This window comes from Diabrotica virgifera, chromosome 7 (assembly GCF_917563875.1).
Source record: "Diabrotica virgifera virgifera chromosome 7, PGI_DIABVI_V3a".
NCBI lineage: Eukaryota > Metazoa > Arthropoda > Insecta > Coleoptera > Chrysomelidae > Diabrotica > Diabrotica virgifera.
The window spans coordinates 226,656,576-226,684,232 of NC_065449.1; the positions used below are offsets into that span (position 1 = coordinate 226,656,576).

Genomic DNA, 27,657 nt, shown 5'->3' on the forward strand with positions numbered 1-27,657 from the left:
ATATGCTGCTCTCCCTGATCCAACCAAAACAAACCCCAGCGTGCAGTCCCGAATTGCAACGAACGAAATGGCATAGATGCCCTAGCGGCAACTGCTAGCAAAAGACTAAGTTTTCACTCTAATGGCATATAGCATATTCCCTCATCTTCCTTAGTCTCAGCATCCGTATGGCTTGCAAATTGTAGAAGCCTCGGAGGTGTAACCAGAGAAGGTTCCCATTGTTTTCATTCTGGTGGGATATGCTATATGCCACTAGAGTGAAAACTTAGTCTTTTGCTAGCAGTTGCCGCTAGGGCATCTATGCCATTTCGTTCGTTGCAATTCGGGACTGCACGCTGGTGTTTGTTTTGGTTGGATCAGGGAGAGCAGCATATGTGCCTCCTGATGAGAGACTAATAAGTTTCGAAACCGGTAGAGGTGCTTGCAGCACTCTCTGATTGGACTGGAATATGGTTCGGCTGTATTTTCGTTTTGCAACGAAATTGAAAATGGTTATTCATTTTTTATTTACATTTACTCTGTGTGGAGTATGAAGGGAACCAGTCTCGTTGGAACTTTACCGCGCTGAGCAGATGGGACGTGAATTGTAAATTGTAGAATTCCCTCATCTTCCTTAGTCTCAGCATCCGTATGGCTTGCAAATTGTAGAAGCCTCGGAGGTGTAACCAGAGAAGGTTCCCATTGTTTTCATTCTGGTGGGATATGCTATATGCCATTAGAGTGAAAACTTAGTCCTTTTAAAAAAAAATATATTTTTGAAGTTATACTGCTTTAGGCGCGATTGAGAGTAAAATTTCATAATACTGCGCGCATGCGCACACAGACAGTATGGCGTTTAGTTGCTAAATCTTTCTAGTTATTTTTAAATATATCAGTGCAAGAAAAGGTGTGAAAAGAATATATTAGTGTTTTTAGTAAATATATTAATTATAATTTTTGTGTCTTTGGATTTGTCTTCCTCAGGAGTAAGATGAGTATTATTAAAACATTTTATTGTATATTTATTATACTGCACCTTGTCTGTTTGTTACCGTGAATTGTCTTTAGGTACGTCCGAAGCGATACAGACGCAGTCTTCGTAGTGTATTTGGTATAGCATTCGGCCAGAGATCGTGAGGTCTTGAGTTCGAATCCAGTGCAATCCTAACTTTTTTTTTATTTTTTTGAAAGCGGTATGCACAAAAATAGTTTGGTGTTTAAAAAAAATTAAAACAAACTAAAGTAGGTACATATACAGGGTGTTAGTAAATAAGTATGAAAAATTTTAAGGGCTAATTCTACATGAAAAAATAATGCTGGTTTGCTCTATAAACATATGTCAGCAAATGCTTCGTTTGCGAGATACGGGGTGTTGAACTTTTTATTTCAAACTGCCAATTTATTTATTGCTCTAAAACCAGTTGAGGTATGAAAATAAAATTTGGTGTGTTTTAGGAGGTAGCTATTGTGCATTTTTTGACATACAATTAAGAATTTTGTATTCATCATTGGATCGCATACGGGTAATAGTCTGAATTTTTAAAGAAAAAAATAGTACGCCACTGGGATATTTCAAATTAAAAATTATTTTTAAATTCCGCGTTTAATTTTTCATAAAAAACTTTTCTTCACTTTTTTTCATATAATGCACCGTTTCTATGCAGAAAAATAAAACATCTTGGCGCGTATTTTTCATTTCTTATTACATCATCAAGAACTATCCAATATAATAATACTAAACTACAATAATAACAGAAAATATTACTAATAAGATTTCAACTAGGTGCAAAGCTGCAAAAAATGTTTAAAATGATCTCCTTTACAGTTAACAGAAGAATTTTATATTCATCATTGGCGCGCGTACGGGTAATGGTCTGAATTTTTTTAAGAAAAAAATAGTACGCCACTGAGATATGTCAAACTAAACATCATTTTTGGATTCCTCGTTCAAGTAACGACAAAAAATCTTTCTTACCTTTTTTTCATACGAGGCGCCGTTTTTATACAAAAAAATAAAACATCTTAACACTTACAAAGTATTTGAGGTAGTTTCCATATGCATAGAAACTTAGTTCAAATACTTTGTTAACGTTAAGATGTTTTATTTTTTTTACATAAAAACGGCGCCGCATATGAAAAAAAGGCAAGAAAGATTTTGTGTCGTAAATTGGACCAGCAATTCAAAAATGATTTTTAAATTGACATACATATATCAGTGGCGTATTATTTCTTTCTTAAAAATATTCAGACCATTACCCGTATGCGCGCCAATGATGAATATAAAATTCTTCTGTAACCTCTAAAGGAGGTCTTTTTTAACATTTGTTGTAGCTCTGCACCTAGTTAAAATCTTATTAGTAATATTTTCTGTTATTGTTCCAGTTTAGTATTATTATTGGATATTTCTTGATAATGTATTCAAAAAATGAAAAATACGCGTCAAGATGTTTTAATTTTCTGCATAAAAACGGTGCACCATATGCAAAAAAGGCAAGAAAGGTTTTTAATCATAAATTAGACGTGGAATTTAAAAATAATTTTTAATTCGAAATATCTCAGTGGCGTACTATTTTTTTCTTTAAAAAAATTCATACCATTACCCGTAGGCGCGCCAATGATGAATACAAAATACTTAATTGTATGTCAAAAAATGCATAATAACTACCTTCTAAAACTCACCAAATTTAATTTTCATAGCTCAACTAGTCTTAGAGCAATAAATAAACTGGCAGTTTGAAATAAAAATTTCAACACCCCGTATCTCGGAAACTAAGCATTTGCGGACATATGTTTATGAAGCAAACCGGCATTAATTTTGAATTTAAAATTAGCCCTTAAAATTTTTCATACTTATTTACCAACACCCTGTATTTATTTTTAAGAAATCATATAATAGAAGTATAACTTCTTACGTGCGTACAAAGTACACACATTCTTTTTTTAACAATTTTATTACAAAAATTTAGAATGAACATTTTGCTACCAAAAATTTTAATAATAATTATTCAAAATATTTTTTGAAATTTTAATAATTATTGTTAAAATATTCCACCGCACCATGTTAGGTATGGATCCCGCGTATGAAAAAAAAGTTAATTAATAGCAAGCTGAAAATTTGTTAATAGCTGAAGGGTGTCTAGTCGGACAAACTTTGATATATGGGAACACTGGAACAGGGGAAGTTTTAATTGTGGAACAGGTTAAAAATTTGGAACGGTCAGACCACGAAAACGACACATGTAGTTTGTCCGACAGAACAGACTTAAACTCTCCGAACAGAGATTAAACTCTCATGCAAAAATCAGACTGATATTTATCACCAAATGGGCGTTTTAATGAGTGGAACATGTAGAAAATGTCAAATGACAAGAATTATGACAGGTGATAAATAGCAGTCTGATTTTATTGCATGAGAGTTTAATCTCTGTTCGGAGAGTTTAAGTCTGTTGTGTCGGACAAAATAAATGTGCCGTTTTCGTGGTCTGACCGTTCCAAATTTTTAACCTGTTCCACAATCAAAACTGCCCCTGTTATAGTGTTCCCATATATCAAAGTTTATCCGACTAGACACCTTTAAGCTATTAACAAATTTTCAGCTTGCTAGTAATCAATTTTTTTTTCATACGCGGGATCCAGACCTATGTGTGATCCAAGTCACCAAGCAAAAATCTGACTGTACTTATGTTAATTGAATTATATAAAATTATTTATCTCATAAGGCAAGATGAATGGTGTGTTGAATAGTGTTACAAAAAACCGCAGTCTTATTTTCTGGCGATTAATTACCAAAAGAAAAACTAAAACATTTTCATAATTTTTATATTATATTTTAAATTTTATACAAAACTAATATGTACCCTTAATACTAAGTATATCATTGTCTCAATTACAGCACCTTTCACCTAAACGTAATATAAAAAATATGACATATTCCTTAAGATTTTATTTTAGACACTAAAATTATTACATAATTAGAACACATAAATGGCAGTAACATCCTTTGGTTGTAAGTACTTACAAAATTAAGTACAATTTTGCAAGTGAAAATGATAGAACAGATATCAGAATAAACACTTATTTTAATTTTGTACTAAATTTACATTAAAAATACCTTAAAAGCATCCACAAAACCCAATTATAGACAAAAATTATAAGGATTTTCTTTTGATATTCTGATTTCTGGTCTACTTAGTCTGCTATATTTGCTAAATTTGAGTTGAATTTTATGAGAAACAAACTTCTCCAATTTCTACCCAGAAAAATTGGTCTTGTTCTCCAACATCACGAATGGCTATATCGACGATGGGTAGTCTTTGAGGCTTTTCAGTTGAGTATGTTATAACCGATTGTTCCCATGTGTTTCGGCGGTACTAAAAAATAAAACAATTATAAATCTACGTGATCAATAGAAAACTATGGAGGAAGATATGACGAATGAAAATGTAAATCCATCACCAACACCAACTGGCAAAGCCTCACATAAAAAGGATCTTGGGTTTCATAGCTATATTTATGTAGTCTATCATAGAATACTTAAAATCCCGTGTATTGACCGGGACCACGGGCGCCCATATAAAAATTTTTAGGGGGGGGGCAAACGTGAAGATGTTGCACATTACATTTTGTATACTTTGGATAACCATATACAGATAGAGTTTAAAGCACCCGAAAAGCTAGGGGGTCATGCCCCTCCCCTGCCCATGGGTATGGGCGCCCATGAGCGGGACCGGCTCCTCAGAAGAATGAAGAAGAACCGAGAGGTACTGACCACCATCAAATCTCGAAAGTTAGAAAGCTTAGACACACTATGTGAAATTAATCCAGATATACCCTCCTTCAAGCAATCTTGCAAGGAAAAATATTTGGAAAAGCGAGATTCAGGAAGAAAAAAAACATCCTGATTAAAGAAAGTCAGAACCTGGTTCAACATAACTTCTGTGCAGCTTTTTCGCGCTGCTGTGGATAAGATAAATATTGCCATGATGATCGCTAACATTCGTCACGAATAGGCACACCAAGAAGAAGAAATCATAGTTTAACTTTCAAGAACATGAAAAAATAAAACCAAAAATTGACCGAATTTGGATGACTAGATTCATCATCATCAGTAACTTATTCAGAACGCTACACCTCTGGGTACAAAACGACACTTAGGTTTCATTAGCCATGAGGTAAGATTATTGAGAAGTGAGTAAGTATATAATGCTGGGGGACTTCAATGCCAAAACGGTGGACTAGGGTTCTCCATGCAATAAATAACGCTTTTGGACAAATGCTAGTGGGATGGATAGGAACTCTGGACCTAGTTGTCTTAAATAATGATTCTTGAGGGGAAATTCGCGCAGTGTCACCTGCTCCACACAGGATGCAGTGCTAAAAATTAGAGACTGGGTCATACTGCCGGATGATACAGCTACAGAACACCGTTACATTGACTTTTCGATGGTCGGAATAGGGATTACCAACATAGAGTCATCAGCGATCCAAACAGGTAGCATAGGTAGAGGTAGAGATAGAACAGAGATAGTCTAGCGTTTGATGAGTACTCTAGATGGATGATAGAAAGAAGAAGATAACCGCTATCGATAAAGGGACTCGAATTAATGATAAGAGAAACTATGAGGAACTGCATGAACAGTGTAGATGAAAGAGGAAAAATGACTTATTGGTTAGGCTAAGAGATCGCAATAGATGAAAAAAGAAAAATGTCTTATTAATGATGCTAAGAGATCGCTAATAAGATGGAGAAATGCATTGTCGTCAGAAGACTGGCTACAAAAGCAAGAGGACGAGGTGAAGTAATCGAAGCTAGCAGACTAGATATGGTATACAATTCGTGAAAGAAGGAACTGAATAGAAAGATCCGAGCCGGGAAGAAGAGGCACTGGAGAGAACTGTGTGACAAGTTGAACGAGGATGTGTATGGGGTCAGGGGTACAGAATCGCAATTAACTAAGTACATAGTTCAAGATGTACCTTTCGTATGAGATGCCACTGGACAAGAAGTTTAAAATTACACGAGAGCTCTTCCCACCCAGCCACTGGCATGGAGTGCAGTGGGACGACAAAGCTGAATTAGATCTATCTTTTACCATAGACGAACTCAATGAAGCATTGAGCGTCTTAGGGCACGAAATGCTCCGGGATTCGATGGGATACCATCAGAAGCGGTGAAACGCATCAATAGTTTGGAAGCGACGTGGTTCTTGGAACACGGGAATGCACTGCGATTTCCGCCAAATTGGAAGGTCTCGAAAGTCCTGCTATTCTCAAAGAAGGAAGGGAAGTATCGACCTGGCGATACGTAGGGCGTCTAAGAGCATCGACAAGCTTGACATAGTCATTGAAGAGTCAGGCGAGCCGTCACCCAGGCAGTACAGAAAGAACAGAAGCGCGGTAGATGCAGTGATAAAAGTTTTCCGGAAATTGCGCGAGTTGGGTGAGGGTTAACCAAAAGTGGGTGAGAAAGAATGCTTTCAACACATGCTAATGAAGGCTTTACAAGAGACAAGGCATTTGAGTTATTTGATGAAGTTAGCCTCGGAATATCTATAGGGGATGAAAATTGTGGAATGTTTAAAAAAAGAAAGGGAGAGGTCCATTGTGATGTGGCAAGAAGAATGAGGCGAGATGAAGAAGGTAGCGCAGTGGACGAAGGCGCTGATTCTTAATCTGAGAAGATGGATGGATTGACGGCATCGGCGTTTGGATTAATTCCTGACGCAGATTCTCACAGGAAATAGTTGTTTCAGGATATACCTTTACATAGGTAATGCAGAAAGTAAGAAATGCTTATACAGTGAAATATCAGGTACTGTCTCACACACTCTATTGGAATGAGATAGCCGAGAGCAGCAGCCTTGAGAAAGAGAGAGAGAGAGAGAGCTCTGGATAGGGTGTAATCAGCCACAGAACTGATGAAGGAGATGCTTATGTTGTTGTTTTAGGAGAGTCTTAGGTTGTCACATCGGAGAGCAGTTCAGAAATATGTGAAGAAAACGCTGGTGAGAAAGTAACAGAAAGATAGGCAGAAGGGAGGCAGGGTGCCCAAGAGCAAGCATGAAGATAAGGTAGAGAAGTGGCGAGACTGAACAGGAAGGAAGAGAGGGAGAGAAGGATTAAGCAGTCGCAGCGAGAAAGGGAGAGAATGCGTGAGAATTGTGTGTAAACGAGAGATCGAGTGAATGCCTTGTTGACATTATGCCCCAATCAGAGCGGTCCGAAAGGTAATTCATGGTTGAGGGGGTTTAGCAGGTAGGTCTCTGGCATTGACGGCGATGGTGTTCGAACAACCACTGCGTGCGGTCTCGAGTATCATGGTGGCTACGCTGGAGGAATCCTGCATAATTGAGGCGGATTCTTGGTGGAAGACCGTTCTGCTCACCTTCTAGAACGAAACGGAAGCAAGTTTCGAACATTTTGACTACCCTTCTCGTAAAAGCCGAAAAAAATGATGACCATAGTAATTAGAAAATAGAATTGGTTGTCAATAAAAATACTTATATAGTAATCATAATAACTTACCCTGCATTCGTCACTGAGTACTTCATACTTTAGTTTTCCCTTTGGAGTAACTTCGATATCATTCCAGGTGAGCAGTTTGATTCCTCGTCGGAAAGTATGTCTGGTAGCATCAAAATATGCTGCTGATTTCTTGCAATGGTATGTGAGGTTTTGACTGGCTTTAGAAGACAGCAAATGCAAAAAGGCTATTTGAGTACTGTCTGCTTTGTAGGTTATCTGAAAGAATGAAATAATACATATTAGTTTAAATCTGTTTTCTTCCTTTTGTTGATAGCAAATGGGTAATTTGGAAATTATATCTCCTCCTCTTTCTCTTCTCCTTCGTAAGGATGTAGTGGCGTCACGTAATTTGTTTGACTATTTCTCTCCAATTATCTCTCTCCTGTGCGTGCTGTTTTGCTTCGGAGAATAGGTAACCAGTCATCCTTTATTTGGTCCGACCATGGTGCTGAAGATCTTCCTCTGGTTTCCTTCAACTATCATCATTCGTTCTATGCCTTTTCTTCTTCTAGTTATATGTCCAAAATATATCAGTATATATTGGTTGATAGTTGTGGTAAGTCCAGTTTTTATGTTAAGTTCTACTATTGAATTATTTGTGCGATGTGCGGTCCAAGGTACGCGCAACTTTCTACGGTAGACCCACATTTTGAATGCCATTACACGCTTCGAATCGGCTTTTTTGATGGTCATGGAAAGCATATATCAATGAACAAATTATTTTACCTATTCTATATGAAAGCGGAAGAAAATGTAAAGGTACGTATCCATACGTGAGTGGTCCGTGTTTGGTGTAGCAGCTCCGCATAGTGGATACGTTGGTTCTCGCTACTCGGCGCTCACCCTCTTCGATTCAACCGATTTGCGGTTTATATGTAGGGGAGCGCATGCCGTATCCATTTGCGCAGTTACACCGAGCACGGAGCACCCATGTATGGGTACGTACCTTAATAGTACACAGACCTGCGTGATGTATTTTAGAGTTTTTGAAGACTTGAAAAATTATGGGAAAATGGAATAATAAAATATACCTTCATTCCGTGATTTACATCTCCAAGCCAAATTTCTGGTTCTCTGCCCTTATAGTTTACTTCTGGTGTTCTAACTGGAGAAGGCAGTATACAGGTTGCCCTTTGTTCCATGTTACAGTATACTAGAATAGAATCTTTTATGTCCCCTTCATTGGGATCAACCCAGTATTGTCCTAAAATAAAAAAGGACGTTCGATTATTAAAATAGTCGGATCCATAAAAAAAATCAAAGTAATATGCTTAATCCTACTTAATTACTTAAATTTATTGAATTAGCATACCATTTTGAGAGTCTGGATACGCAGCTTTGATATCTCGACAGGTTTTTCCTGGTGAGTTTTTCTGTCCATTGGGCTTTCTTAATTTTTCAAAAGACGATTTAAGTTGTTCGTAAGCTTTGTCGATGAGTTCGCGAGTTTCTTCTGCAGTCAGCTCTTTGCCAAATATTCTAGGAGGTTGATCATTCATCGAATCAGGTCCTTTTTGGTTATTTTGACCTTGAGCCAACAAAGCAGCTAAGCTTGCAGCGTCGTAACCCATTCCTTCGCCTGGAGGACCTGGGGGTCCAGCGGGTCCTGAAGTAAAGAATTAGGATTTATAATGTTTGTTTAAACTAATTTTCTTCTTTCTTACCTGGTGCTCCAGGGGGTCCAGGTCTTCCATCCTTTCCACTTTCACCTCTTGAACCTGGGGAACCCATTGGACCTTGTGGTCCAGAACTACCTTCCCTGCCTGGTGGACCTCTAGATCCACTCTCTCCATCCTTACCTGGTAGACCCCTTTCTCCGGGAAGTCCTCGTTCACCGGGTGCACCCTAAAAATATTTCAAATAAATAATTGCGTCACCTAAACTCTCCACGCGTATTACTTGTGCTCCAGGTAATCCTTGCAGACCCATTAGGCCAGCATGACCTTTGGGGCCTATTAAACCCATTTCTCCGCGATCACCTTTTGATCCTTGTTGACCAGGTGCGCCCTGTTTTCCTCTTTCTCCTGGAGCACCATCTTGTCCAGCTGGTCCCTGTTCACCTCGGGGTCCCCTTTCACCTGCTAAACCTGCTTGTCCTGCAGGACCTTGAGGACCCTAAAATATTGTTTATTAACTTACATTGAGATTATAGCTTTCCCTTTCAATTACTTACTGGTAATCCTGGAGTTCCTACGTTGCCTGGTGGGCCAGGTAATCCCTGAGGCCCTTTATCACCTGGCCTTCCTGATATTCCTGGTAAACCTGGTTTACCGGAGGGTCCTTCTGGTCCTTGATCTCCACTTGATCCTGGTGGTCCAAGAGGTCCGGGCATACCCTGTGGGCCAGGTGGACCCTCATTTCCTGGTTTTCCTGCAGGTCCTACCTCTCCTGGTGATCCTCTAGTTCCTTGGCTTCCTATGGGTCCTGGTGGCCCAGGGAAACCGGGAATACCTCTTTCTCCAGATGGTCCTTGTGGACCAATCGGTCCAACAGGTCCTGGAGCTCCTTCATTTCCCCTTTCACCTCTTCCTCCTTCTGGTCCTTGAGCACCTGGCAGACCTTGCGGACCAGGTAAACCAGAGCGTCCAATATCACCAGTTGCTCCTTTTATACCAGGTATTCCTTGAGGTCCTGATGGTCCAGCGTTTCCAGGAAGTCCCTAAATATTAATACAAATCATTAATACAGGGTGTCCCGGAAAATAGTGCGTTCCTTAAAGGTATAGGTAGAAGGCACCATGTAGAAAAAAAAAACTCTTATAACATTTTTTTCTAAATGCAACCGTTTGACCAAAAAATTAAAATGTATTTTGGTAGGCAATTTTAAATCTGACAACTATGTGCGGTACGCAAATTTAAGCATAGACAGTCCCATGTAAATAAATAGAGATAGAAGATAGATAGTAAACAGATAGTTTTAAAGAATCCTGTTTAGTGTCAATGCCGAAAATGTTTTCGAATAGTGAGTGTATTACCTATTATGTTATTACCTATGAATGGTGTTTGTGAAAGGTTACTTGAAACATCTATTCGGTATAATAATTATTTTCAAGTAAGTACAACTTAGTTATTTCAGTTCACAAGTAAACAAATTACTGAGACATTATCTGGTGTATTTACGTTCCACTGTAAACTATTAAAACTATGTAATTCAGTTAAAGCCCTCAGCAATACTCAGCATTCAACCCATTTAAACCTTACTAAATACATAATACTAGTTCAGTTAAAAGATGTGTTTTTATGTTAAAAGACGTGTAATTCGTTTAAAATTATGCAATAGGTATTTCAATACATTTCAAAAGAAAATAATTTTAGTAAACAAATTAATAGTAAATACATAAGTATTACCTACTATTAGGTTGGATTATTTGAAATACTGTTGAATCACAATCACAAACGAGTTCTTATTATGTTATTATTCCGTAGTGCGTACGATGTTGCCAGTTTATTAAAATTTCCAAACATTAAAATACAGGTATATGGAAAACAATGTTAACTTTTTTTTGGAAACGGCTAACTTTAGAAAAAAATGGTATAGGACTTTTTTGTTCCAAATTGTGTATTCTCTCCATACCTTAAAGGAACGCACTATTTTCCGGGACACCCTGTATAAAAAATAATAAATAAGCAGTATATTTTATTTAAATAAAATTTAAAAGCCTAATGTGATTTTCACACCAATACTTACTGCTGGTCCTTGTTCTCCTGGTCTACCAGGAGCTCCCATGATACCAGCATCTCCTCTTTGTCCAGCTTCCCCTCGAGCCCCTTTGGCTCCTGTTAATCCAATTGGACCTTGAGGACCGGGCTCTCCAGGTTTGCCTGGTAATCCAGAATTACCTTGAGCCCCTTTCATGCCGTTAAATCCTCGTTCTCCTTTAATTCCAGGTAATCCTATCAGTCCTGGTGGTCCAGGAAATCCTTGAACTCCTTGGGGTCCTGATGGTCCCCTTTCTCCAGATGCCCCGGGTGCCCCTGGTTCACCTGTTTCATACATAATATTTAATTTGAAATGGATGTATTAAATACGGAACGTATGTATCTTAACACGGATGTATTAAAAGAATCAACCATCTATAAAAATCTTGTACATCTAGTAGCTTGGGGGCTACTTATTTCTGAATTAGACTAAACGGATTTTTTTATATTATAAAATTGAAAACACACAAATTAGGTATCGTTTAAAAATTGATAAGGTGGATAAAGTAATGAAAAAGATCCATTGTTGAGTAAAAGCGAATATTAAATAAAATGTTTTTGTAAAATGAAGTTTCTTTCTCAATCATTGATATGTTTATTAGACATATTATCTTTTATAGTATTTTATGTATTTACTAACCAGATATTCCTTGTGGTCCAGGTTCACCTGGTGCAGCAGGTTCTCCAGGGGAACCGGGAGGACCTAGTGGACCCATGGGTCCACGTTCACCTTGTCTTCCTGGTGCTCCATCAGGCCCAATAGGTCCTACAGATCCATGTTCTCCTTTTTCTCCTTGTGAACCCGGTGCTCCTCTTAATCCCGGTAATCCTATTGCGCCTGGTAAACCAGGGTGTCCTTTTGGTCCAGGTGGTCCATCTGGGCCCTTCAAAATATGTACATTTATCTCGTCTTAGAATGTTGTATTCTTATAAAAACTTACTAGTGGTCCATCAGCTCCTTGAGCCCCAGTAGCACCCTTAGATCCGGGTAGACCTGATATACCAGGAAGTCCTCTTTCTCCTGGGAAACCTCGTTCCCCTCTTTGTCCTTGTGGTCCGGAAACACCAATGGGGCCTTGCACTCCTTGTTCCCCATCCTTACCGGGTGAACCTGGATTACCAACAGCTCCAGGAAGACCCTAAACATAATATATACATACATAAGTACTCTTGTACTTTACGCAAGTTACGCAAACAAAATTTAAATTCTTACTATATTGTATTTATTAATACGTACTTGAAAACCTCTTGCTCCATCAACACCAGGAGCTCCTCTTTCGCCGTCTACACCTGGAGGACCCGGAAGACCTTGTGGCCCTGGATTTCCATCTTTACCTGCATCACCTCTGGGACCTGCTGGTCCGAGTGGGCCGGCTTCTCCATCCTTTCCTGGTTCACCCTATCAATCAAATAATACAATATAAGATTGTTAATGACACTTCGTTTTAATAACTTACAGTCAGTCCTCTTTCACCAGGCATACCTAAAGGACCAGGCAGACCTTGAATTCCTTGAGGCCCAGCTTCTCCTGGCTTTCCATCCTGTCCAGGTATGCCTCTTTCCCCTGATGGACCTGGTTTTCCAGGTGCGCCAGTTCTTCCAGGCACACCTCTTATTCCTTGTAAACCTGGAGAACCCTGCCTACCAGCTTCTCCTTCGGGTCCTTTTGGCCCTGCCGGACCAGTTCCACCCCTTGCACCAGCTTGACCTATACAGACAAATTTAGTAAAACTAATAAATTAATAGCGAATTTTCGGTGTATTACCTTTAGGCCCCGGTGCTCCGTCAGGGCCGGGAAGACCTCTTACTCCAGCAATACCACGTTCTCCAGTAAGTCCTTGAGGTCCTGGAGATCCTCTCATGCCTCTTTTTCCACGCTTTCCCTCTGGGCCAGATACACCGGGTAATCCCCTAGGTCCTGCAGAACCTATTTCCCCTTTTATACCGGGTTCTCCTCTATATCCTCTTTCCCCGGGCAAACCCTATAAATTTAACATTTTAGAATAAATTAATCACGAAAAAATAAGTTTTATTACATCAGCCCCTTTAGCTCCTGGTTGACCAGAACTTCCTGCTAGTCCTGGAGGTCCTCTGGCTCCGGGAAATCCAGGTGGTCCTACTATACCTGGAGCTCCTGTGTTACCTTTTTCTCCATGTAATCCATCTTTTCCAGCGGGACCGGGAGGACCAGATTCTCCCGGTGAACCCGGTCTTCCTGATTCGCCTAAAAATTTAATGTTTTATAAAGGTTTTATGTATGATTAATAATGGTAATAGAATATAAATAGAAAATTTTTTAATAACAAAATTTTACCTCTACTTCCTTGGTATCCTTGACTACCTTTTGGACCTGATGCTCCTTGATCTCCTTTTGCACCTGGATTTCCTGGAAATCCTGGTGCTCCAGGTTTACCAATAGAACCCTAAAAAAGAAATATGTAACTAACGTATTTCATATTTTAAAGTTATTATTTTTTAAAAATTATTGTAATTATTATTCGTATTTAAATAATCTACATCTACTAGGAAATACTGAGATGTTTTATAATTACTTGATACACAAATGTACTTACTGGCATTCCCGGTGGTCCAGCAATTCCATCAATCCCTCTTATTCCAGGAGGGCCCGGAGGACCTTCGCGTCCTCTTTCTCCTCTTGGGCCAGCTGGTCCTTGAGATCCAGTCTGTCCCATTGGTCCTGACACTCCCTGTGATCCTTTTTCACCAGTAGAACCTTGATCACCTTTAGAACCGTCTAGACCAGGAAATCCTCTATGCCCTTTTACCCCGGGCAATCCGGGCATACCCGGAATACCTCGTGAACCAGGTGGACCTGTTGCTCCCGCTGCTCCAGCTTCACCATCATCTCCTCGTTCTCCCTATAAACGAAACTAACTTATCTAAAACAAACAAAATTTTTACGAGTACTTACATCTTTGCCGGGTGAGCCCGTAAGTCCTCTGGGTCCAGCAGGACCTGGTGGTCCGGCTGGTCCTGGTTCGCCTATTTCTCCCCGAAGACCTTGGAAACCTTGTGGTCCTACTGGGCCTGGTGGACCTTTAGATATATTAAATAATTTAGTAGGCAATTTGAGTTTTCATGGGTGTTTTTACCTGGTGGTCCTCTAGATCCGACAGGTCCAACTTGCGCTTGCAGATATTGAAACGGTTCAGGATAGTTAGGTCCTTTGTCACCACCTTGAGATTGTGATAATTGTTGGTAGAAGGCACTTAAATCTGGTAGAGGTCCAGGCGGTCCGGGTGCACCTGGAATACCGGGAGTACCTGGATTGCCTGGCATACCTGGATCTCCTGGCCTTCCGGGTTCACCAGTTTCACCATGTTCTCCTTGAGGTCCTGAAATAACGTCTTGTTAATATATTCATGGAATATTCCATCAAAAGCATTACCTGATTGAGGAGAGTTCAGTGTTTGCAAACATGCCTCATCAGTGGTACACTCTGTTCTGCCTCTAACACATGCACATTCTGTACATTCTCCTACTTTCCATTTTTCTTTATCTTGATATTCTCTGTTGTCTTGTGTGCACGTGTATGTTCTCTCTGTGGGCGGAATAACATGAACATTGACGCTTCCTGTAGGTCTTTGCGTCGGTCGTTCATTCTCGGGCTGAACAAAAATTTCCGTTGTTCTTTCGGGGTGACGATTGCGAGGACGTTCGTTTTCTGGTTGTGGAGTTGTGATAGGAGCTGGTGTAGAGGGATACGAAACTGATGCAGCAGCGGCTAAAAATGTGATATTAATAATTTTAGATATCAAATTAATGATGCAGACGATAAAGCCAAAAAATATATTCACTGGTGTGGTATAAGGTTACAGAAATTTTAGAGATTCTGTGAAAAGATATTTGGGTCATGAAATAAGATTAATTAGAGACAACCAGATATATTATGAGCAATGAGCTACTCAGAAGAGTAAGTTTAGTTTGAGCTGCATGCGGAAAATGAGAAACATCTTTAAAACAAATGTCTCAATCCTTTTAAAATCGAAAGCTTTCTTCTAATGTGTTCTAAACCAGTCCTCATAGACGGAGCAGAAACCTTAACTCCCTTAAAGTTGAGGACACAACGTAAATCGGAGATATCAATGCTTGGAATAAGCTTGAAAAATAGATCAAGAAACGGGGAAGTTTATAGACGAACCGAAGTGGAAAACATTAAAGAACGTATAACAAGGCAAACATGGATTTGGGCATGTTGTAAGAATGAAGAACAGGTGGACAAAATGCTTGAGTGGAGACCACGTGTAGACAAGCGAAATCAGGAAGACCCACAAAACTATGGACCAATGACCTCAGAAGAATTGCGACCAATTCAATGAGGCGTAGAAATATACAGTATGGTGCAAATGAAAGGAATAAATTCGATATTTCGTAAACCGGCGATATTAAGGAAAAACAGGTCGATTTTTATTTTTAAATTTTGATAGTTTAGCATATATATCACACAAGTGACGTCATCTATCTGGGCGTGATGACGTAACCGATGATTTTTTTAAACGAGAATAGGGGTCGTGTGCCAGCTCATTTGAAAGGCTATTCGATTCTCTATTCAGTAATGTAAACACTAACATAATTATTTATACAGGGTGTCTAAAAACAATTTTTTAAATTAAAATAATTGATAAAAAAACAAGAATGTATGTAATTTATTTAATTCAAAATACTTTTTACCCTTATCATAAAACAGAAAAAAAATGTTTATTTAAAGAATAAACATTGACTTTCGCTTAAATTCAATGTTCAATCCAGCTCCCGCTAGTCACCTGCTTTTTGGAGGTTTGAACATTTAATTTAAGCGAAAAGCAATCTTTATTTTTCAAATAAACATTTTTTTCCTGTTTTCTAACAGTAGTAGGTAAATGTATTTTGAAATAAAAAAAATTACATACATTCTTCTGTTTCTGTCAATTAATTTAATTTAAAAAATTGTCTTTGGACACCCCGTATCAATAATGATGTTAATGTTCATATTACTGACTAGAGAATTGAATAACCTTTCAAATGAGCTAGCACACGACCCCTACTCTCATTTAAAAAATATTGATTACGTCATCACGCCCAGATGGATGACGTCTGACGTCACTCGTGTGATATATATGCCGAAATATCATAAGTTAAAAATAAAAATCGACCTGTTTCGGGATTTTTCCGTAAAGTCGCCGGTTTACGAAATAACGAATTTATTCCTTTCATTTGCACCATACTGTATAGAAGAGATCTATATAACAGCAGACATGCCCGTCGAAAATCCCTCTCTTGAAGAAACCCGAAACGCCTTAAATAAGCTGAAAAATCACAAAGAGCCGGGTACGGACGAGATACCAGCAGAATTTCTGAAATATGGTGGAGAAACTACATCGCCAAATCCACCAATTAATAACACAGATATGGTTAGAAGAAAGGATACCAGCAAGATGAAAGGAATACATCATAGTGCCCATCCACAAAAAAGGGAACAAATCAAAATGCGCAAATTACAGAAGAATTTCACTCTTAAACACGGCATATAAAATCCTCGCAAACATCATTCTTAGTAGACTAACCCCTTATGCTGAAAATGTCCTAGGAGAATATCAAGCCGGTTTTAGGGCAAACAGATCCACAATAGATCAACTATTCACGCTGAGACAGCTTCTAGAAAAGGGATGAGAGTATAACAAACCCATACACAATCTCTTCATAGACTTTCGACAGGCATATGACAGCGTAGAAAGAAGCCAAGTATGGAATGCCATGGCGGAGTTCTCAATACCAAAGAAACTCATTCGGATGACTAAAGTCTGTATGGAGGGTGGAATATCAAAAGTACGTGTAAATAATAAACTCTCTGATAGCTTCGAAATCAACAGTGGACTCAAACAGGGTGATGCGTTATCACCACTACTTTTTAACCTTGTATTAGAGAAAGCCATGAGGCCGGACGAAATAAAAACAGAACTGCTATCGGTTCAAGGTCCCAAGTTATTACTAGCATACGCAGATGATATTGATCTCGTTGGATACTCCATCCTATCCACAAAAGCCATTTTCAACAAGGTGGAAGGAGCAACCAGCGAAGTAGGGCTGAGACAGGATAGGACAAAATGTGACGGTCAACACCTTCAATAATTTCGAAAGAGTACAACGTTTTAAGTATCTGGGGGCCGTAATCACAGCTGACAACGATGTTACTGAAGAAATAAAAGACAGAATCCAATCAGCAAATCGCTGTCTATTCTCAGTGGATAAGCTTATAAAATCAAAAAATCTTGCAAGAAATTCCAAGATCAAAATCTATAAATCCATCGTCAGACCTGTACTAACATATGGTTGCAAAACATGGACCATGACCAAATCAAACGAAGAAAAGCTCAGACGTTTTGAACGAAAAATACTTAGAAAAATTTTCGGACCTCACCACGACATTAACACAAACCAGTATAGGATCAGAACCAACTTCGAATTAAAAGCACTCTACGATGACACCGATATTGTCAAAGAAACTAAATCACAGCGACTAAGATGAGCAGGCCACGTGCACAGACTTCATCAGGGACGCCGCTAAAGTGTTGGCCGCCTGTGTGTGTGTGCAACTTAATATTTGCCGCCCCCTTTCCAACACTTTCGACGTTTCAACATAGGTATTTTACTAGTATTTAAAGAAATGTGCAGGAGACCGTAACGCGTATATGAATAATAATTGCTCTGATCTCGACCTTACTTTTAGACCTGGATCCCGGGTACCAAAAAAAAGTTGATTAATAGCTTGGAACGTCAGACTACGAAAACATTCCAATCTGATATAACTTCCAATTGATTTTTTACCATTTCATTAAACTCTCATGCAAAAATCAGACTGATGTTTATCACCAACTGGGCATTTTAATTAGTGGAACACGAAGAACATGTCAAATGACAGGAATCATGTTGGCTAGTAATAGCAGTCTGATTTTTGCATGAGAGTTTAATGAAATGGTAACAAATCAATTGGATGTTCTGTCCGACAAAATACATGGGACGTTTTCGTAATTTGACATTCCAAATTTTTAAACTGTTTCACAATTAAAACTTCCGCTGTTCCAGTGTTCCCGTACATCAAAGTTTGCCCGACTAGACACCGTTAAGTTATTAGCAAATTTTCAGCTTGCTATTAATCAACTTTTTTTCGTACGCGGGATCCAGGCCTATTTGAAATATAGTAGTGTGCAAAAGAAACGGGCACACTACTATAGGTATGTATATTACAAACCAAATTGTTTATCAAAAGCGTGTCTAAAATCATCAACTTCTCAACTTAGACTGAACTATAACCCATCTATAACCATACATAAGCATAAAGGAACAATATTATAACAGAGCAACCATCGAGTAATAAAAAAGATTTTTTTAAACCATTGAGTAATAAAAAATATTTTTTTATTACTCAATGAGAGCAACCACTTACTTAACAAGCAATTATCTAAATTCTCGGAAAGTATCCTATTGTCGTATCGTACTCTCTTAATAAATCATAAATGTTCAGAATTTGAAAAAATCGCATATGAACCACGTAGATAAAAATATCAACGTCCGAAAGCCGCCAGCCACTTTGAATTAAAAAGTATTCCCGGCAGGGGTGTAGTCGCAAATTAAGCTGTAGGTACCGGAACGATATGACTTTGTGATATTACTTGTCAGTACAACAGTGGTCAGTTTTCCACGGGGTTTGAGGAACCAAAAAAGCAGTACTGGAACGGCGTTCCGGCTCCACTTTTACCCCTGATTCCCGGAACAACTTTATGACTACAGCTGCAAAAGGGCTGTTCATATATTAAAAAACATTTTCTGGCATTTTTGTTTAGATTGTTTGGAATATTAGAGTTTATAGAAATATCTGAATCATTACTATTTAATTTTTTGAATTTATTTTCGTTTTAAAAAAAGTATTATCATCAGTGGCCTGCTTTTGGCCGCCCCCATAATCGGCCGCCCGTGTGCAATGCACACTTCGCACACATGGTAGCGGCGGCCCTGGACTTCATAACGAGAGACTTGTAAGACTGGTATGGGAGGAGATTCCTACAGGCAAAAGACCTCTCGGACGTCCCAGAATGCGATGGAGAGATAACATCTAAGCAGATCTCCGAAAAATGAACATTCCATTTGACCCTAGGTTGATGGAAGACCGAACAAATTGGAAGAAAGTTGTACAGTCAGCCAGGACCCACCCAGGGTTGTAGCGCTACGTGATGATGATACTGTATAGAGGAGACCTATGTTCAATAATGAACAAATCGGCTGATTGATGATGATGAATCGAATAAGAGGATAAAGAAATGGAATGCAATGGCGGAGTAACAATGGCATCACAGTCTATAAAATCAATGATTTCAATTGAAATGAATAAAAATGTCTTTTGGTGAATTAGTTTAGCCTTGCATATACAAAATAAACAAATAAACAGTGAGCCTAAAGAACACCACAGCAAAGATCAGTTTCAACGGAACAACTTCTAACGAAATTAATGTAAACAAGGCGTGAAACAAGGTGACTCTATCTCACCGATACTATTTAACCTGATGTTGGAAGTAATAATGAGGACAAACTTTGCAAACAAAAACATTATTACAGATCAACTTCAACTAGTAGCATATGCAGATGATCTAGTCATCATAGCGAAGACGAAGATGACACTTAAAAAAGCAGTTGAAAAATTAGATAAGGAAGCGAATAGGATAGAGCTACAGATAAACCAGCACAAAACAAAATACATGACGATAGGGAAGGACGACATAACAACTCAGAAATATCTAATAACCTTATCCACCTTTAGCGTAGGAGTAACAATAGGGAAAACCGGGAAAGAGAGAACAGAGGAAAGAATTCTGAAAGGCAAAAAACCTATGGAATGAATAGAAATCTGCTGAGAAGCAAGACCCCTAAGTAAGAGAACCAAAATGAACCGATATAAGACCTTAATAAGACCTGTTGTTACATATAGAATAGAAACAACAACAATTAACAAGAAAGAGGAAAATACCCTTCTGAAATTTGAAAGAAAAATAATGAGAACAATACTGGGCCACAATGAAACAAGAAAGGGAGAAATACGAATGAAAACAAATGCCAAAATTGAAGAAGAATTAAAGAGAGAAAATATAGTCAGATACATAAAATCGCTTCGCTTAGAATGGATAGGACATATACAGAGACGCCCACAATCAGGTATGTTGAGAAGGATAACTAACTGGACACCACTATGGCCCAAGTGTAGACTGGGCCATAACAGAGACCCCCGCAGCGTGAAGCTTGCGGGATGGGGCACCATCTTGTCATCTGATATTATGTAAAAATCTGTTATTGTTATATTATTTTACGTTGTGTGTTTAAAATTAAAAACGTAAATTTCTAAATAGACGTATTTGCCAAGTGAATCATCTCATAATATCTAGAAACTTAATTCCTTCCGGCCTACCGAAATTTTACGGTAACGACAATAAACTATAATGCTTTGTACGTGACTATTGAAAGATTTGAGAATTGCAATTTGCCGAAATGGATTTTCTCTTTAATCTTTACCCACGTTTAGTAATTCGATACAATTATCCAGAGGCGTAACAGAGGCCCCCGCAGCATGAAGCCCCAATATGCCAAGGGCCCCATCTTGTTGTCTAATATATGTAAATATGTGTTTTTTATATTATTTGCATACATACGTTTTTTAAGCAGTGCTGTATTGAATTAATAAAATTGTAGATATATTCGCTGATAGTAGATAGTGCACGAAGAAAGTTGTTCATCTCATAGAATAATACTAATGTAATCATTTAGTAATGTTTGTTCTATTTTATTCTATACCAATAAAGATGAAAAATGTAAGTCGTCATAAACAATGCATGTATACACCAATAGCTCAGTAAATGACAGTTTTGGAGTGAGATTATCAGCGTCACGACGGACGTATTTGCTTGATTATTTCATTCATAGGAGATTCTGACCAATAGAAAGCTACAGAAATCTGAATTAAATCGATAATTTTTGATAATCTCCCGTCCTTAAGTATATTACGTCAGATGCCCTTCGTTGCTACGAAAAAATACATTCAGTGACATTAATGACAATTAATGTTTTAAAAATTATAAAAGTGATGACTTTCAATCGTCAAATATTTATAAAAACTGTGTGTTTAATGGTACTTACATAAATAAATTACAATAAAATTTTGGTTTTGAACAGTTTTATTCATGAAATAATCGCAACAAATTGCACTCGACCTCTGAAATTAATATAGAATTTTTGCTCTCGTGACACTTTGACATAATTTCTGTCAATTTTAAAATACATTTCTATAATTAAAACTGTCAAAGTGTCACTCGGGAAAAATTCAATAATTTCAGAGCTCTTGTGCAATTACTACTGACAATTTGGATTTAGGTTCTAGTTACACTCCACTTCAAAGTTGGATTTATGCCGTTTTTTGCTTTTACTTCGGGGGTTCTTTGGGGTGAAAAACATACGTTTAAAATAAGTTCGGAAATGTATAAATTGACTAATTATAAGCAACTTTTGTTCTTCTATAGAGTTTCTTTATCTATGCTAATACTTTTCAAGTCATTTGCGAGTGAAAATGTTTATTAAAAAAAAAACAACGTTTTCAGACGGGTTTTTTGCAAATAACTCAAAAATAAGTATTTATCGAATTAAATATTAGATATCGAAAACATATTTGTAGCAAATTGAATCTGAATGCATTCAGAAAATGGTGTACTTATTCATGAAGTCTCTTGACACAATAAAAGCACAGTTGAAGCTCATGAAAAATTATTCCTATTTGTCCAATTCCAAATCGAATATTTCAACCTGAAATAACCAAAAAATGAAGCAATTTTCGGGAAAAACTAAAACTTTCGCTTTACCATTTACTTTAAATATTTATTGTTTATATGACTGTAAGTTTGACCGGTTCGAAGTTCTTATTTTTGAAAAAATTTAAAAGGTTTTTTATTTTGGAAAAATGCCTTTTTTTCAAAATAACTTAAAAAATATTAGTGATACAAAAAATCTCAGAGAGTAAAGAAATGTAGATAGGTCTTGCTTTTATAAATATTTTGGCTTTATTTTGCTTTTCTGTAAGACAAAAATTGGTTAAGACATGGCTGTTTAAAATTTGCATATACTCGTGATTAGTGACTCGTTCAAGCCCTTAAACTAGAACCCTTTTAAAAATAAGCACTTTGAACCGGTGAAACTTACAGGTCGTATAAAAAAATTAGGTAATTTGTAAGGTGATAATGATTAGTTTCATTTGGGGTGCTAAATAGGGGGAGATTTTCACAATTTTTTACCAAAAAATGGGATTAACTGTATTTTGAGCGTAACTGGCTTAGTTTTGATGCTAGAAACTTTTGTAAAAAAATAAAGCTTCTTTTAAACACTTTAAAAAGTTCTAATGAGTTTCCCCGAGCAGTATTTCATTTTTTGGTTATTTTACGTTGAAATATTCGATTTGGAATTTGACGAATAAGAAAAACTTTTCATGAGCTACAAGTTTTCTTTTACTGAGTCGATAGACTTCATTTTTGTTTCACTTTTTTTATAAGCTAGATACATGTTTGCTAACAATATTTTTTTTCGATCGAATACTTACTCTTTGAATTATTTGCGACTAAAAACGTGTTTTTTTTTTGTTGAACAATGAACATTTTTACTCATAAAGAACTCGAAAAGTCTTGAGTTGACCACTTCGGTGGTGACACTGAAAATTACACGGTATCGCCATATTTTACGTTGGTTTACTGGGCTGTAACACATATAGGTATTTGTTACACATGTCGCATTGGGTAATTTTTAAAAGGGGCCCCTTTTTTAATTTTGCAGGGGGGCCCCGACGGAGTTTGTTACGCCACTGGGTGTAGAGGAAGACCCAGAAGAAAATGGCTTGATGATGTAGAAAAAGACATAAGAGTAATGAATGTGAAAGACTGGAAAGTTCAGTGCAAAGACCGGAAGAAATGGAAAAGAGTCTCGAGGACAGCAAAGACACACAGCGAGCTATAAATGACAGAGGAGTAATCCACCTCATCCAAGAATAGGATTTTAAACGCCATGGCATTAGCTATAATCCCTAGGGATTGTAATGCTTAATGAATGAATACAAATAAAAAAAAACCAACCAACTGTGATACTTACGCCTTCTAGTTTCATTTTCATCGTAATAATCCTCATAGTCATCTAATTTGCCATACTCTTCAAATTCACTAGGATCTTGATTTTGAACCTCTTCTGGTTGTATGCTATTCGGATCATCGGATTGAGCCTTTGTTTTAGATTTAGATGAATGTTTTCTTCTTGTTCCAGCTTCGATTTTGGTACTTACAAGAGTAAGGGCTAATAGTACAGCCCAAAGATATAGATTGAGCTTCATTCTGAAAATAAAAGTATAAGTAGAAATGTGTAGAAGACAGTATAAGAATGGTATAAGTATAAATAGGTACCTAAATAAATAAGTAAACGCAAGCGATAGACTTTTTGCTTATACAGTATCCGACAAAATAAACGGTACTAAAATGAATATCGACATGTTTATGATTATTTATACAGAGTGAGTTTTATGTATGGAAACGCTCAATTATCTCGGAAACGGCTTGCACGATTTTTATAAATTTTGGTGGGTAGGGGTTCTCTAACACGGCCGATATTCTAGTGATAATTACATTGTTGTCAGATCTTCTGATATTCTGGAAATCGAATGAACTTTCTTATTTCAAATAGAATACCTTCTTCTTCTTCTTCTTCTTTTATATAGGCAGTACTGCCTGTTTTTCTTCAACGGTGCCTTTAATTCTGCCCCTAAGTTGTCATTCCATCGTTTCCTTGGACGTCCTTTACTTCTCCTGCCTGTGAACACTGCAGCAGTGAACATAGTTGAAATAATTATGATGATCGCCAACCTTCGAAAGGAGATAGCGCCTTAAGGAGAAGATACTAACTAATCGATCTATTTATCTTTTGACATGACCAGCAAGGTTGGAGGCATAATTTGGAGGAGGATAAGGCTCGATTTAGGCTGTAGCGCCATTGGAGAACGAGAGATCTTCAGCGTATTCCAACAATTTTCATTTCGGCTTTTAATTATCTTCCCGTACATTCTAAAAATTAAGTAAAAGTGAATTCTTACAATTCTTTTTATCGCCTTTATTGTGGTATAGATTGCTGATATAGTGATATATCCAGTTTTCCATTCTGGGGGTAGCTCTTCATCTCTGAAGAATAAATTAAAGGTGTAAGCCAAGAGCTGATATAGTTTTTCGGGGCCATATTTCATCAGCTCTATGGGTAGTATTTTTTGTGTGCCAGATATTTGCGATATATAACATTTAATTGCTTTGTTTTCGACTGTTTATCTGAAATGTTTCTCTTCATTAATTATTATGGAATCATTCTTCACAGTTTGCTAATAATAGAAGCGCGATTTAATTGTTTTATATGAATTCGCTATTTATATAGGTCACTATGACCGCGTTTTAAATGGCCCATTGATGAAATCACAACCATCTTACTACTAACGATTAACACTAGGTCATCAATTTATATATTGTGTAATCTGATTATTAATGTGTGATAACAAACCAATTTAAGATAAAAGCAATCTGTTAAATTGCAATCAATTCGTCATGTTAATAAGAATGGTAATGTAATGGGTAGCAGTTAAGTTGATGAGTTTTATGCTTTATTTATATACAAGAAGTAATATAGCCAATAGTAGTATATTTTGAACAAAAATAAAAGAAACTAAACAACGACATAAAGTCAAAGTTTTAAAGTTTTCAACCTTATAGAAATATTAAATATATTAAAAAATATTAAAAATATTCCTAAAAGATATTTAATTCAAAACTTATTTGACCATTTTCCTGGTAACACCTCCATGGCTTCTAAAAATTGCAAGCCAGATGGATGCTGAAGCGAAGAAGACAAGAGGGAATTCAAAAACTTACAATTCACGACCCCGTCTGTTCAGCTGGTAAACAGCTGTTTTCCATCTGAACAGAGGGTCGTGAATTGTAAGTTTTCGAATTCCCTCTTGTCTTCTTCGCTTCAGCATCCATCTGGCTTGCAATTTTTAGAAGCCATGGAGGTGTTACCAAGAAAATGGTCCAATAAGTTTTCAATTAAATATCTTTTAGGAATAATTTTAATATTTTTCAATATTTTTAATATTTCGATTAGGTTGAAAACTTTAAGACTTTGACTTTCAGTTACCAGATGTCGTTAGACACCTACTCCATAAACGTCAGTTGCAATGCGGGGATAAGCTCTCGGTTTCGTCACTTGAGGCAGAGAGCAGCAAACCTACGCCTCTCTGATGATGACTCCAAATAGAGTCGAAAATCGTCGATTTAAAGTGCTGGTTTGCGCTCTCTGTTCTAAGTGAAAATTAAGACAGTTTTGCCTTCGCGTTGCAACTGAATACATTTGTATACATTGTACATTGGTATACATTTTTATTTCAACGACATAACGCTTCTAAATGAATTTATTTAAAAATTTAAGCAAAAGGCGTATGGTATTGTCCCATTGGCCGAGCTGTGGCAGGTGTTAGAAGACAAGAAAATTTCATCGATTTAAATTAATGCTATGAGCGTTCTATGAGGGAGTTGTACGACGTCGATGATATAATATCGAGTTCAATAAAGATTGGACAAAAGTGACAAATAAAGATAAAGTAACCAAAGTGACCAAAGGACTTCGCCAAGGCTGCATTGCACCTAGGCTCAAGATTTATTTAGAGGGGTTTTTGGGTAGGGGAGAGTCACCCAAGATGGGACAGTTTTTTGTTTAAACAAATACTTGAAAATATATATAGACCAGAGGACTAATCTGTAAAAAACGTCTATTTTTGGATGTGAGAGGTGGCATTCGGATTTTTGCAGATAAAGTTAGGTGACACCTTCAGTAATAATAATTGACTTATGCTCCTTCTCAAATATGCCCGAAACATTAATAAAAAAATTAAAATATATAAAAATTTCGAAAAACATCGATTTTTTTCTGCTTTCTTTGCTTATAACTTTAAAACGATTAGTATTGGAATAAAGTCGTACAAAAATAAAATAAAGATAATTGAATTTTGTATGATATACGACTGGTCCAAAATGTCTTAAGGTATTACCTTTTCTGCAATATAGCAACAAATACAAAATAAGGGGGCAAAATACGCCTGTTGTTATTCAATGTTTCTTAACCACTTTGGTGGCACTTAAAAGCTTAGTAATTCGCTTAGAAAATTCTTATAACTTACTTAAATGGTCTAACAAATTTCATTAAAATCGACCTAATAGATTTTGCATAATAAATTTGCAATCTAAATGTTTTTAAAAAGTTCAATTTTTTTAAAATCTTTCTGAACAAAAAGTAGACCATTTAGAAGTTGGCTAATTTTTTTTACATATAAAGAGGTGCTCTACATATCTAATTCACTTTACAGAATTAAAATCGGATTATTTAAGGGGCCTCAGCAATGTTTTAAAATTATAAACAATTTTTTGGCTTATAAACAAATAGCTTTGTTTAATAATAAAAAAATTAATTTTTAGCAATGCAAATAATTAAAACCGGTATAATTTGACTTAAACTTTCAAATGCTGTCAGCAGAATTGCTATTTTATTTTTTAATTAAAAGTTATTCGCGTTCAAAAATTGCAATTTTTCGATTTTTTTAAAGTTCCATCGCGTTTATCTCGAAAACTATGCATCCTACGAAAAAACTTGTAAGAACATTTTTTGCTTAGAATTACCAAAGGAATACAAAAAAATGTTTTATTTTGCGAAAAATCGATTCGATGTTATGTAATTCCTCAAGTTCTTTGTTTATAACAATCTTATCGACATCCGGATCAACTGTTACCCAAAAAATCAGTGTTCTACGGGTCAAAATACATAAAAAAACTTGGGTAAGTCCATCTAAATAAAGGAGCCCGTTGCACCCCCTCCTGGCCACAGCACTAGTTTGTTTATAAGCCAAAAAATTGTTTATTACTTTAAAACATTGCTGAGGCTGCTTAAATAATTCAATTTCAATTCTGTAAAGTGCATTAGATAGGTGGAGTGCTTCTTTATATGTAAAAAATTGACAAATCTCTGTATGTTCTAGTTTTTGTTGTGAAAGATTTTAAAAAATTTTAATTTTTAAAAAAAAAGTTTAGATTGCAATGTTATTATTCAAAATCTAGTAAGTCAATTTTAATGAAATTTGGTTGACGGTTTTAGCACATTACAAAAATTTTCTAAGCGAATTAGGAAGGTTCCAAGTGTAACCTAAGTGATGGAAAAATATTGAATAAGGACAGGCTTGTTTTGCCCCCTTATCTTATATTTATTGCTATTTTGCAGCAAGGGTGATAAATTAAGACATTTTTAACTAATCATAGCTGATAGAAAATTTAATTATCTTTGTTTTATTCCTATACAATTTTGT

At 36.8% G+C, this 27,657-nt stretch overlaps 1 protein-coding gene across 3 annotated transcripts in view; it reads right to left on the reverse strand.

The window, feature by feature from the left end:
* Positions 1-3,782: 3,782 nt before the first annotated feature.
* LOC114348903 (collagen alpha-1(I) chain-like) overlaps positions 3,783-27,657 on the reverse strand; it is a 31,254-nt gene continuing 7,379 nt past the window's right edge. The window contains exons 1-21 of one of the 3 annotated variants that reach the window (XM_028299369.2): positions 24,358-24,723; positions 23,370-23,605; positions 14,611-14,946; positions 14,315-14,557; positions 14,134-14,258; positions 13,775-14,080; positions 13,516-13,624; positions 13,238-13,425; positions 12,967-13,183; positions 12,659-12,909; positions 12,439-12,600; positions 12,143-12,340; positions 11,842-12,085; positions 11,191-11,486; positions 9,677-10,162; positions 9,403-9,618; positions 9,168-9,348; positions 8,816-9,109; positions 8,535-8,707; positions 7,504-7,719; positions 3,783-4,349 (exon numbers count right to left, since the gene is read on the reverse strand). In XM_028299369.2, the coding sequence (XP_028155170.1) occupies positions 4,203-4,349; positions 7,504-7,719; positions 8,535-8,707; positions 8,816-9,109; positions 9,168-9,348; positions 9,403-9,618; positions 9,677-10,162; positions 11,191-11,486; positions 11,842-12,085; positions 12,143-12,340; positions 12,439-12,600; positions 12,659-12,909; positions 12,967-13,183; positions 13,238-13,425; positions 13,516-13,624; positions 13,775-14,080; positions 14,134-14,258; positions 14,315-14,557; positions 14,611-14,946; positions 23,370-23,604 (4,623 nt within the window). In that variant the 5' untranslated portion in view covers position 23,605; positions 24,358-24,723 and the 3' untranslated portion in view covers positions 3,783-4,202. Of the gene's footprint in view, positions 4,350-7,503; positions 7,720-8,534; positions 8,708-8,815; positions 9,110-9,167; positions 9,349-9,402; positions 9,619-9,676; positions 10,163-11,190; positions 11,487-11,841; positions 12,086-12,142; positions 12,341-12,438; positions 12,601-12,658; positions 12,910-12,966; positions 13,184-13,237; positions 13,426-13,515; positions 13,625-13,774; positions 14,081-14,133; positions 14,259-14,314; positions 14,558-14,610; positions 14,947-23,369; positions 23,606-23,674; positions 23,692-24,357; positions 24,724-27,657 lie in introns of those variants that run through there. The other 2 variants (XM_028299373.2, XM_028299364.2) reach the window with 2 other exon arrangements.